A 13450-nucleotide genomic window follows, 5' to 3' on the forward strand; every position below is an offset into this window, starting at 1 on the left:
TGCTTCTTAATCAATATTCACTAAATTTAAACATGTAAGAAAATACAATGGGAAATGTAAATGTTTGTATCATAATAAATTTGGTCCACTTGTTAGAGCAGGATATACAGATAGGAAAAAAGATTTTCAGTTCTTCCAAAGTGCTAATTCATTCCTTAACATACTTTCATATATCAATTCCAAAATAAGGTAAATTAATCAAATAGGCTCAACACTTGCTAGTGGATTTCTGAGTGTTTTTGTATTTTAGCTGTGTCAAGAAACATGGCTTGTTAACAACGAGCTACAAATGACACCTGCTTTTTAATTAAAACACAAAGAAGCAGTGTCCTTTAAAAAAATATATAGTATGTTTTGACATTTTCTGCACAGTAGAAGATGGAAATATACATACCTTTCTGTGGACATCATTTTCACAGAGAACAGACAAAATAAATAATATGTCAGCTTGGATTTCCAGTAGAACGGTACCTTCTTTTTCTTTAGATTTGTCTGCTGCATACTTTAAGATGTCTGTAAATGTATATATTTTATATATATGAATGCCCCTATACACAAGTCAAAACTCTATTACAGCTTTTTAAAAAACTCAAATTTACATGAAAGGATTTTTAAAATAAGTTCAGTTTTATCTCCTGTGTTTTAATAATAGCTTCCAGAAGTGCAGCACTCTGATGCTGCAGTTTCACAGCCTTTACTCTTGGAGACAGAGTTAATGACAGCAGCTTGCACTGACTTCTCCCTTCTTCAGACTCTGTGCTGCCCCTTATATTGTGCCAGTGCAAGGAATTCAGGAAACAGATATGAGTTAAGGAACTCTTAGAAAAAGACAACAAACTGGCTGGTTCATGCTACTCTGCAGCTTCACAAATGTTTGAACTGACAGTGGAAATGTGGGAAAGACATGAAATTCCACCATTGCTGAGAAAATCGGCCTTGGAACCACTAAGTCAAGAGAGCATTCATACACAAAACTCCCCCAGAGTAAGAAAAATTACTTAATTCTGATATGTAAGGTACAGTATTAATTTTGATTTCACTAAAAGCTGTAGTTTTCCACAGAGTTTGCACTGGAGGTGAACTGAGGCTATAAAATACTTCACTTCCAGGCTTTTTATTAGAATATACTCTTTGAATTCCAAAGCATCTTTCCTGTTTTGTTTCCCTCAAAGTACTGAGAACTTTGTTATTGCAATGAAAAAACTTAATCCAGTTTGTTTTGTAATTTAAACCAAAATTTAATAGTAGGTATGTGTTGCTGAACAAGAAATGCTCTAAAATTGAAGGAGCAGTGATTAAGCAGTTGTATTCTGGTTTTTTTCTTCACATTGTTCACATAAAGGTATCTTGTTATTAGCTTTACTCTGCACTAAAGAGGAGTTGTGGAAAGCAACACCATGATAGACCTAGGTGGAAAAATACTCATGGGCTGAAGTTTCTGGGGACTGCCACATGAAAACAAGATCTACATAAAGCGAGAAGGGGCAGCTTTCACTCTGAAATTAAACATCTAGACTTTTAAAACTGTCTGTTTTGCTTAACTCATTCAATGTGTATTGAAATGGAAAAAAAATTAACATTGAATCAGTTACATCTTGGATTAATTGGTAGAGATTTTTCTTTAGTTTTTCAGCAGTCAAAGGAATGACACAACAAAAGCAGACAAAGAAATGCATGAACATTCTTAGTGTCAACAAAAATGTGCTAATTAAAGAACAGTGATACAACTTGTGCTTTACCCAGTAGCTGGCTAATTGCTCCCTGGTCATACAAATCAGTGCTCACAGCATCATCATAAAGGGCCACAACAGATCTCAGCACTCGGATGCTGTAGCGCATTTGTGCAAGTTTGCTGCCACGACCATCTGTTCCATGGAAACTGTTACCTTGACCATAGAAATGATCTGTGGAGCAATCACAAGGAATACTGGCTTTGGCAGACAATCTATGTCCAGAATAATATGCTGGAAAAATAAAGACAAAAACAAAACAAAACAAACAAACATCCCAACCAACCAAACAAAAAAAAACCCCAAACCAAACCAAACCACAAAAACACCCAACCACGAAAACCCACAAAAAACCAAACCAAACCAAAAAAGCAACAAAAAACCCCACAAACCCTCAAAACACAACAACAAAAACCCCCAAACCCCGTTGAAGTTAGAAATTACTCTGTTTAAAACCATCCAGTAATAAGCCTTTCTGTGTAGGACTATACTATTTAGATGCATAAGAAAGGTAACATTTTAGTGAACATTTAAATTATTATACATTTTTTAACCTTACTAGGTTCATGAGCAGTTTTACAAACTCAAAACTTGTTATGTTTAGCATGACATTTAATATCAACCTTTTGATCTTGGTTCAACCTAAATTAAAATTTATTCCTAGGAAGACATACTAATTTTATGATGAAAAATTTTATGACAAAAATTTCTATCCTTAGAAATCTGGTCAACAAAACTGAGTGTGCTTAGTTATCTTTCTGCTTAGCCCACACTCTTATCTGCTGCCCAGAGGCCAGCTTTAGTCTGGAACCTGTCTCATTATGTACAACTCTGAGTTAATGTGAACTCTCTATTGGCAGGAATTACTGCTTGGTCTTCTTGCCACAAGGGAAGGCCCTGGCTCACTTAAAAAACCAGACAATAGATGTGTTTGTCTGAAGGAATATCAATGTAGTGGTACACAGGGAAAGGAGCACCAGCTTATAATTCAGTAGGGAAAAAAAAGGATCATGAGTTGTTTTTTGGAAACACTTGTTTCCCAGGTGGCCTATGAAAAAGAATTATTCTGACATCAGGAGTTTTACATTTTCCTTTCCTGTCAAAGAAAGTAGGTTCAGTTGAACTTTGAAGTTGTTTTGAGGTTACCTGTGTGTGAAAGCCATGAGTACCCACTGACCTTGGCCTAGACACCATTCTAGAAACACAAGGAGAAGAGTATTCGCTCGGCAGGACAAATATTTATCTACTAACACAGGAGCCACTGAAGCTAAAACAGCAATTGCATGAAGCTGTAATTCTTCATACTGGGAAGCAGACCAGCCATGAAATCCAGGCTTTTCATTTTTTTTTACATAATAAAGCAAAGCTGGCATCACATGATTTTCACTGAGGAGCTGCAGAGTCCAGACAAAGAAAAAGAGAGACAGTTTACAGGTTTCACATGCAAATAAGAAAAATCTAGAGGATGAGTCAACTTTATCTGTCCTACACTAACAAAATTATTTTTTAATTGAGAATCTGTGTCATAAACACTACAAGTACAGGCAAACTCTTTTTATATTCTGTAGCTTTCCCACAGATTGTGGTTTTCTAAATTTTATTATGTTCTTTGGGTGTATTTCAATAATGCTCTGCAGTCACTTGTCAGCAATTTTCCTAGCATGGTTTAAATTTGCAACTTTCTGAAATAGAAATTGTATGCTGCTCTCCAGCAGCACAACTTGGTCTGAAGCTATGTATGAATTATTGATTTGGAGAACAGATAATTTCAGTGTACTGGACTATGCACAGATGGACAGATAAGTAATATTCTTGTGAATTTTGTCTTCTTTTTATCATCATTATTATTATTATTATTTCTGTTCTGTTACAACTTACCTGTGCAGCAGATGGATCTTCAGATAAAATTCCTATTATATTCAATAGTAACTTCTTCATCTCAAAATCCTCATATGAGTAAGTAAGTTTAAAGCCTTTTACGAAGGGATTGGGAAGTTTAACTATGAAGGAAATGGTAGATAAATTACAAAAAAATCATAATTAAAAGCAAAAATTGTGTAATTATGCAGTATGGAGTATCTTACCTTCAGTAAATGTTGCAAGTACTATTAAGAGCTTTGCAAATCCACTTTCCTAATAGGCATTCAAAAAACATATATTAATTAAAATAAATTAGAGTGAAGTTAACACTTATGATTTAATTTTGGTTTGACGTTTTTCTTCAGAACACAGAATTTAATGTATCCTATGGCAGAATAAACAGAATTATCAAAGAAGAGAACAACCATTTGGACATTATACAACAATAACTAACTGTAGTCCTAAGGGTACCATTAGTTAAACCCCTGTTTCATACAGTACAAGTTTGAACTTCTGTGGGGAAGTCCCAAACACATGTATTCACATGGAATAACACAAGGAAACCATATTCTCAGTGCTCTTAGAGCAGTGTTTTTTAAAATGCCTTTGGTCACATTTTACATCAGGGCCATCAGTACATATAATTTTGTGGCATCAGTTGTGCATACCAGTGCACTTCAGGTTCATTGCATTTACAAGTAACATATGAAAACTGCATGTATGGGCAAAAATTTACCAGTATCACATATGAAAAGCCAAGAAAATAAAATCTTGCAAATCACAGCTCCTAGAGAGCTAACAGAAGGAAAAAAATGTCTAATATAACTAGGGACAGGACCAAAGCGAGGAGGTGTCTATGCAGCACATTAGAGGCAAAAGAGTTTTGTTTCTGTGGTAAGCAATTAGCAAACCGTTTTGTTCTAACACAGAGATAATAATTAATATAATTATGAAGTTTATGCATATTTTACTGTTTGCTTGTGATGAGGAAAAGCTTTTCCTTTTCGAAGGCTCAGATTCTTGTGCTGATTTGTGAACTATGTAAAATACAAGAGAGACTTTTCAGAAGTTGCTTGGATAGTATATTAAGAAGGGAATATTCTGAAGCAAATTGCTCTAGTATGATCTATAAGGCAGGATTGAATGGTAATGTTTTTTCTACCTGATATTTATACCTTGTAAAATCTCTAGGCAGGCTGAGAGTAAAGAACCTAAATTCAAGAATTTTAATATTTTCTTTGTGTAGAAACAATTATTCCTTCTTTTAGTATAAGGAATTAAAAATACATATCTAGTTTACTTATCTTGTAGGAATAAAATGTCCTGTTTCTACAGCCATATAAACAATTTGAATGTTTTAGATATCCAATATGTTCCTGCAATAGTATAACAGACATTTCATGCTAGTTGTTAAATGAAAAGCTAGTGTTAAATGAAAAGCTTGAATGAAAAGTCTGTAATCTTCATTTAGTAATACAGCCAATTGGAAAACTTCTTCTGAAGACGAAAATAATATATTCCTGAACAGACAATAGATCTACAGGGATCTGATTTCTTAATTATTCAGTATGTATGTCATAACTTCATTTGAATTTGTAAATCTCAAGTGTAAAACAAGAGACTAAAGCAATATAAATGTCTATAAAAAGTTAATTTCTCTGCAGGTTTCTCATTAAAATTCTGGAATATTACAAAAGAATGAGTCATCTACATTTCAGGCAAGTCATGGTAGTGCATTATGTGACTTGTCTTTAGAAGAATTTATGTGCCTCTTATTAACTGGATCTAAGTAATTATTTTCTCAGAATCTTACTTCAAGCTCCTGAGCTGATTTTTGGACACCCTTCTTGTTCCAAGTTATGAGGCACACATTGAATTTGGGTCATCTGAATATAGCCTACATCTTGAAACAACAAATGAGATTTAGTGCAAAACTCATTATAGGAGAGTGGCACATTCAAGAATCCATACAAGAATACAAGAATTAATGTTAAATTTTGCACATAAATAATGTTAATGTGATTTTCTAAGTATTAAGTAAGGTTGATTCTCGTATTCTGGGCTAATGACCTAAAGATTTTAAGTCTCTTTGACGTAAAGACAGTTGCAGAAAGAAAAAATGCTTTCTTGCTCAGCAAATCCAAGAAAGAAAAAAGCACTGGAGACACAGTGGAAAAAAAAACTAGAACTGTAATGGGGAAGAATACCAAGCCTATAAAAGCTAAGGAGAAGTTATCAGTCTCTGGAATACAACTCTAAATACTTACAATCATATGTACTGCAGGGTTTTTAGCTAGTAATGTGGCAATCACCAAGAGGTCATTCCGTAGCTGATAATCACAGTGCCGGAAGCCACATGTGAGGAGGGCTGCAAATACTTCTTTCAAAGCACTTAAAGGAAAATGAAATGTGTTTTACCTTTTCCTTTGGTATTTTTATGCTGGACAGCTCTATGTATATGAATCCTCATTCAGCATCATACTTTTCAAAGCCTTAGGGTTTAACTGCAAGTAACATACTTAAAACTTTATTATGAAGTGGTTTCTTTTGGGTATCACTAGATATCCAATGTATTCATAGATGCAAGATGCATGTATTAAAAATTGCACCTTCCACTGTTTGTGTTATAATTAATTAATTAATACAAAGACACAGGATTTACTCAAATGTGGAACTGGACGTTGCTAAATGATTACTGAGAAGAAATAGTCTAATCTTAAATAGGTAAAACAGTCTAAGGAAGAACCTGTTATTTACTCCAGCAGAGAATCTAGAAATAAACCTTGGCATAGAAATTCCTTGTAATTTTAGAACATCAGCACTTCAACAGTGAAGTTGAAGTGGCCTGTTGAGCCTAATGGAGCTTGAAAATTCTGCAATTAACTCTTTTACAGTACAAAGCAATAGATAGAGTTATTCCTCCTGCACTGTGCAGGAAGCACCTTGTTCTTGCCCTGTAACAGCAACAACTGTGTTAATACTGAAAACTTAATGAGGATGTAATCAGAGACCCGTTTGCATTTCTCTCAGTTAATTTCCAACAAAATGCTACACAATAGAATGCTTTAGATGTCTCCAAAATTACAAAATTAATTCATAAAATGCTCCTTGTACTTACTGCACACATTCCAAGCTCCTGAGCTGATTAGTAACTTCTTCTTTTGAGGTGCTTTCTAGCAGGTTCCATAGGATATCTGAGGAACGGAACACTAGCTGTCCTGAGGGATCAGCACCATTTAGATACAAACAAAGCCTGCTGGCTGCTTGGGTCTTCACCATTTGTTCACAATTTACTCCTGAAATTATGCAAATCAGTGTAATTAATTCTCTATAGGTCAATAATTGTTTCAGGCATGTTCACAGAACAAATGATCTGAGATCAGTGGTAATGAGATTATTGAAAGAACAGTTTGTACTAACCAGAGGTGGAAAGATGCTGGAGAGCTTTAAGCACCCACAACTTCTCAGTAAGTTGATTTTCAACTAATGGTAGTGACAAAACAAGAGCTTCTACTAATCCTCCTTCAGCCATTTGGATTTTATAGTTTGCATTTGTTGGCTGGTGACCTGCATATACAATAGCTTTAGTTATAATGCAGTAAATACTCAGAATTCTGATTACTTCATAAAATGTTCATCCTTTCTCAATAAAGGATTGAAAATCAAGTATCATATTTCAAGCAGTTAAGAAAAGCAATCCAATACACAAGAGCTGCTTTTCTTATACCTGTATAGTGCCTAAAATATACCCAACAGACTCACCCTCTAGCATATTCCAATGCTATAGAAACAAATTAATTGCTTCTTAGAATTTAGACAATGAAAGCAAAAGCAGGGCTATAGAAGTGAAAAAACTTTCTTCAGTCATCAGTAAGTTGCTAGTGCACAACCTGCATATGTTTTACATATATGCTTAGAGATAAAGTATTTGACTTAAAAAAAATCAGACGGAAACACATTCTTCATTTCAAGATAACATATCTTGTTTTCTAAATTGGAAGAAGAACAAAATTGCTCAATAACATTCACTTATCCTGATGGAATTACTTACAGATGCAGAACTAAATGCACATATAGCTGCTTGCAGGATTTGAGTCTTGTTATAAAGTAAAAACAGATTTGGATGCTTCCCTATTTCTAGAATTTTGAAAGGGCTGTAGTAGCAGAAGCTTCCTTAGGCCTCCTAAAATAAATGAAAACTTGTAAAAGGGAACAGGACTAGTGCCACACTGAAGGAACACAGCAGAGGAGCACACTGTCATCAAGCATGCTCCTTCACCTGCACTCTTGAGCCACACTGTGGCAATATTCACTTGAGGCTGGCTGCCTATAAATCCAGTGCTGTCTCAGAGCACATGATGCTGTGCCCCTCTAGGAGGGGATCCATGATTGACTTCACCTAACAACAATCTCTGGCACCATCACAAGAGTCAAAGGAATTATATAATAGTGGATTCTGATCATGCCTGAGTTTGTGCATAGCCTCGTTCTGCAGAGACAAGTCATACGATTTATTCAAACTATACTCAAATGTGTCCACATAATATAACTTCAATCAAATTTAGATGGGTGCAGATCTATCCCTCACAACACAAGTGAAACCAGAGCTGCTTCTCTCCAGACTTCATATAAAAAGCTACATATAAAAACTACATTTTCCTTCTTATAAATCTCATCATAACTGCTTTTTTTTCCCCCTACTTAACCCACATTTCAGAGATCTTGTATCACTTCACATTTCCTGGATACTATTTAATGCTAATTCCTTAAGTGTAACAATTAATTCCTTGTACACTGATGAACTTATTTCAGATTTAGAATATGCACCTCTATAAAAACATGTTAATTGCACATTTGCCAGTGTTATATATTTAATGTATGAGATACACTAACCATAGTTATAAAGAAAAATTAATCAACAGCTCATTAAAAGAGGCATTTCAAAGTAGTTGGGATCACGAAAAAATAAAAAATACTGTGCTTTACCTGGAAATAGCTTTCCTGGTAGCTCTGTATTATAAAAGTTAACAATACTCTTACAGATTTGTATTTTAACTTGAGAGCTTGGCACTCTCATCAAGTAACCTGTCAGAAAGAAATAAATGTAATTAACAGATTATAATTTTTTAGAAAGTATTCTTAACATATTATTCTTCTTTTTACAGCACTTAGTACTACCTTCGGTCATATCCCCTACAAATCTGTCATTTTATGCAGTTTCATTATAAAATATTCAAGAGACAGACTCCCATACTGGAGAGGACAAAGGTGTCTTAGAGGAGTGGCATAACTTTAATCAAAAAGTTACCTTCTCTGCTTTATGGCTACACACTCTTATAAGGCACTGCTATGTTATAACGTTATGATGTTACTCCTGAAGTTGTGGAATTCTGAGGAAAGCTACTAAGCTACTACACTAAGCTGTTGTCATCACTATCATGTCATTAGAAACTCTTCTTCTAAGCAGAGATGATATGAAACAAAGGGAGCATACAAGCAGGAAGGATATATGTTCCTTGCATCCCAGCTTTCAGTGTTTACAGTGATACCTCCATTTCTCATATCAAAATTAAATGAAACAGGCTATATACACATTTACTTCTTACTCTGAACTGATAATGTTTTCTCATGTAGCTTTTGACATTTGCAAACAGGTAATTCTGCTAGCTAATCTGCAGGTTAGCTGCAGAGCAAAGTAAAAATTATTTTTAATACTAAAAAGCACAGAGGATTGAATGAATAATTTAAAGAAATTACCTACATTTACTAAGGAGTAACAATAAATTAAACTCATGCTAATAATACAGTTGATTTTATTGTGGCATAATAATAATTTTATTGTGGTTTATCAGATTACACTCACCCAGTTGTGCAATGGATTGTGCAACTTCAGCCGAATAATTTACTTCATCAGACGATTTCTTTTTTTGAAATGGTAACCTGCAAAATGAAATTTAAAAATATTACAACTATGTTTTAATCAAGTCACCAGGAAATTTCAGTAGCTCTTCTCTTCTTCCTTGATAATTTTTTCAGATTAGGACACCTTTTCCTGGATGAACGCATTCTTTGCAATGCTGATTCTACATTGAGAGCTTCACAATCTGCAATTACACGTTGGCAATTAGTGATAAATGTTCATAGATAATATTTTCATAATTCAAATATGATGCAACTAGACATGCTGAACAAAGAAATGTAATTTAAATGCGTAAGACTAAATCTTACAACCTAGACACTATCTGGCTATTACAGAGCTGGGCTACGTACAGACATGTGCAGAGGTGGAAAAAAGGCATCATATCTGTGGGCAAGACCTCTTGAAATGGATAAAAGTAAACCAAATAAACTGACTCCAAATAGTACAATAAATTTATTTTTAAATACAGGATATTAATAAATACTCAATAACATATTCAAAATACTCAAGATATGACATAAACATACATTTAGCATGTAAGTGCTGAAAACTGTCTAACAGTAAACATTAAAATATTATGCTAAGGTGTCTGCAGTAAATACTGTAGAAGCAGCTTTGTGGTATGTTTACCTCTGTAAACATTGCCAGAGAAAAATAAAGTAGAGAGCAAACAATGGAAGAAATGTTGCAGGAGGCAGGGGCGGGAGAAACAAAACATACTGAAAAAAAAAAAAGTGGGAAGAAGACAGTAAACAGAAGCAGTTACAAAAGAATGGAACATTTTACTGGAGAAATTCATGTATCTGAAACTGAATTCTAAAGAAAACAGCCCCTGCCTCTGGTTAAAGGCTTCTCTGTCATATGAAGTAGCAAGGAATTGTGGTGGTATTTCCATAGTACAGAAATTAAAGCAAAACCCAAGGGTGCATTTTTCCAAAATATATTCATTGCAGAAACCACAATTAGTGCTGAACTGCTCTAAAAGAAGAAAAGTTGCACAGCCACATTTTATCGACTTTATACTCATTCTCAGTTTTGTCATGTTTCTAGCAAATACCAAAGAAAATTAAACTCCATGATGTACCTCCTCATTCCCCACTGTGTGGCAGCAAAGAAAAGCAGTACAACTGAGGGTGCTCAGGGAACTAAAAGATTCAGCTGAGAAGTTCTGTGTTTATTAAACCTAACAGCAGAGAGACAGCTATGTAAAAATGTATCTGAATATCTGTTTTACTATGCCACTAGTTTTCTATCTGGTGGGCTTTTTTTTTGGTTTTTTTTTTTTTCTTCCATATTCTCCTCAAATGAAATTAAATGCAGGAGTAACTGTAGCTACAAGCATACCATAAATAACTTTACTGAATTATTGAGGAGAAGAAAACTACTGACAAGTGTGGACAACACCTAAATCTATTCTACAGATTACTTGAAATGCAGTATGACAACAAAGATGCCCAAAAGTTCATGCAATACATTTTAAAAGTAAATATAAATCCTAAAGCCCGTTGAGGTTCATTCTCTTCTGTAATATGGCTCATCATTATGTAATGCTTACCTTCAAGTATTAGAGTGTCTTTGTGTCACCCTAAGTTTTTAAACTCACTAAAGAGCTTGTCTGAAACAGCAAAACACACCTCAGTACCACTTAGCTGCTGAATCTTTTGAGGCCAGCAATCCCAGATTGGCTTAGACAATAAGAGACCTTGGGGAACTTTGCTTCCAAGCAAGCTGGGGCCGAGTACAACACAGTTTTGTATTATTTAACATGTAAATACACAGATATGGAACTGTTAAAATAGGTTCCTCATTCATGTCACCAGAAACTGGACACAAGTACAAGACAGTTGATGAGAAGGAAGGATGATGCAACGGATACCTTGCAGATACAGGTGCTTTGTAGATAAATGATGTATGAATCTGTCAGTTGCCTTAGAAAATTTATAAACTTGTTTATAAGCAGTTTTTAAAAGAAGAGCCGAGGTACTTACCCAAACAATTTAATAAGTTCACATAAAGGCTCAATGAAAGCTTCTTGTTCATCCACTTTTTCTGCACACAGGTTAAGAATTTCGGTAATTTGTGCTACATTCTTAATGGGCTTTTAATATGAAATTAAGGAAATCAGATCATCTGTACCATTATGTATCAGAAGAAAAAGCTGAAAACTGTGCTCATCACTCTTCAAAGAAACAAGCAAGAAAAAAGTAAGACCAATGTTCACAAAGTTAGGTATTTAAAAGATGTATGCAAGTCAATACTTAGGCTTTTCGAAGCAGCCTTACTTTACATAGGTACAACTTTTGCAAATCTGATTTAGGTGTTTTCTCAGCTGAACTCACTGAAAGCTCAGCACTAAATTTCTAAAAATGGAGGATGAAAAGTTTTTGCATCACAGTGTCAGATTTACCTCTCTAATTTCTGAGAGAGCCTTGTGATACTTAAATTGTTTCCCAAGTAACTAACTGAAAATCGGAAATCTGGACCCAAATATGTTTTGAGATTAATTTAGGATAGAGGCACAAAATCAAAACTGAACAGAGAATTGAGACTGAGAAGTTACTACCAATCCACTAACTCACAGAAACTGCCTTTAATTACACAACTCAGTCATAATGTGATGCCTTAAATCACTGTGCAATTATCTGAACTGTATGAAATTAATCACATTTTTCCACATGCCAACACCTTCCTTTGTACTACTTATTATTGGAATCTTTCATTTTGTACTGTAAATATGAAAAAAAAGTTTCACATAAATTAGTCTGGCTTCATTTTTCCTTAAAATGTCTTCTTACCTTACTGAAATTCATTTTATCTTGCTATTTTATCTGCTGTTTCTTAAGTAGTGACAACTATTATGCTTTTCTATTCTGACTTTAAAGTACACCAGATACATTTTGGATGCTTTCAGCCACTGTACAGGTGAGAAACCTGTATAGAATTTTGGGACAAATGAATCTAATATCCAAGAATCTTGCCAACCTACCAACCTTGGCTGTGTTCACACAAGGAGGCCAGTGATGAGAATTTATATGACCATTCCTGTTCTCCATGTGGAAGCACCATACAGCATCAAATACTCTGCTGAAAAGTCAGACTATTACCATACATAAAACACCATGACTTCAAAATTGTAGAGTGGCAAAAAGGATACAAGTCCATTTTCAAAATTCTTGACTACCTTCTTGAGAGTTTTCAGCTTCTCTTTTTCCAAATCTTTCTTAAGTAAAAGAATGAAAAGCAGGTTTTAAATTGCAGTTTGCCCTAGAACCTTAAATGATTATGTTTATCGCCTTTTAAGTTTAATGAAAGTGGAAACCAGATTTAAAAGTTTACAAGACATAATGAAATTCTCAAAGTGCTTTGAAGCAGGATTAACTCCATGATAAAGCCTCCTTTCCAAGGAGCCTGTTCTCTTGCAACTGAAGAGGCTTTCAAAAACTCCTGTTGAAAGGTGTGGACTCTTCTCTTAAATTCTTTGTGATTGTAAAGCAACTAAGAAAACCAAATCTATGTCACACACAACATAAATGTGTAAGCATGAAGATGTAAGTGCCTTAGAGTGCTCTGCAGCATTAGGAAACAGCTTTCAAATTCAAAGCTGAAAACAACTGAAGTGAGGATATGTCAGGCTGTGTCAGCAGTGTGCAGTGCTCATTTCAGCTCTCCTGAGCACCTGCAACTTGAGGCAGGCCAGGAAGTTGTTTCAAGAGTCTTGAAGCCCAGAATCCTATAGGCATTTTATCATGCATCTTATGCTCTCTACAGAAGCAGTAAATAATATCATCTGGCACCTTTTTCTTCAGTAAGTAAGTTTATTCTATCAGCTCTGCATTAAAAAGGGGGAAGAGGGGAAGATACAGCTACTTCTCTGTGGGCCATTGTTTTAAAATATGTGAGGTTTAATCAGGTCCTTGTTTAAGAGTATAAATTATCCATA

The 13450-nt window shown here is 34.7% G+C and overlaps 1 protein-coding gene across 3 annotated transcripts in view; it reads right to left on the reverse strand.

The window, feature by feature from the left end:
- CFAP69 (cilia and flagella associated protein 69) overlaps positions 1–13450 on the reverse strand; it is a 28912-nt gene that overhangs the window by 13640 nt on the left and 1822 nt on the right. For all 3 annotated transcript variants that reach the window (XM_086858009.1, XM_086857998.1, XM_086858015.1), the window contains exons 3-14: positions 12665–12730; positions 11499–11608; positions 9454–9530; positions 8577–8675; positions 7011–7157; positions 6709–6886; positions 5858–5981; positions 3815–3863; positions 3609–3730; positions 2908–3124; positions 1740–1904; positions 395–513 (exon numbers count right to left, since the gene is read on the reverse strand). In XM_086858009.1, coding sequence (XP_086714135.1) covers positions 395–513; positions 1740–1904; positions 2908–3124; positions 3609–3730; positions 3815–3863; positions 5858–5981; positions 6709–6886; positions 7011–7157; positions 8577–8675; positions 9454–9530; positions 11499–11608; positions 12665–12730 — 1473 coding nt within the window. The remainder of the gene's footprint in view (positions 1–394; positions 514–1739; positions 1905–2907; positions 3125–3608; positions 3731–3814; positions 3864–5857; positions 5982–6708; positions 6887–7010; positions 7158–8576; positions 8676–9453; positions 9531–11498; positions 11609–12664; positions 12731–13450) is intronic.

Source organism: Cyanistes caeruleus, chromosome 1 (genome assembly GCF_971803275.1).
Source record: "Cyanistes caeruleus chromosome 1, bCyaCae1.hap1.1, whole genome shotgun sequence".
NCBI classification, from domain to species: domain Eukaryota; kingdom Metazoa; phylum Chordata; class Aves; order Passeriformes; family Paridae; genus Cyanistes; species Cyanistes caeruleus.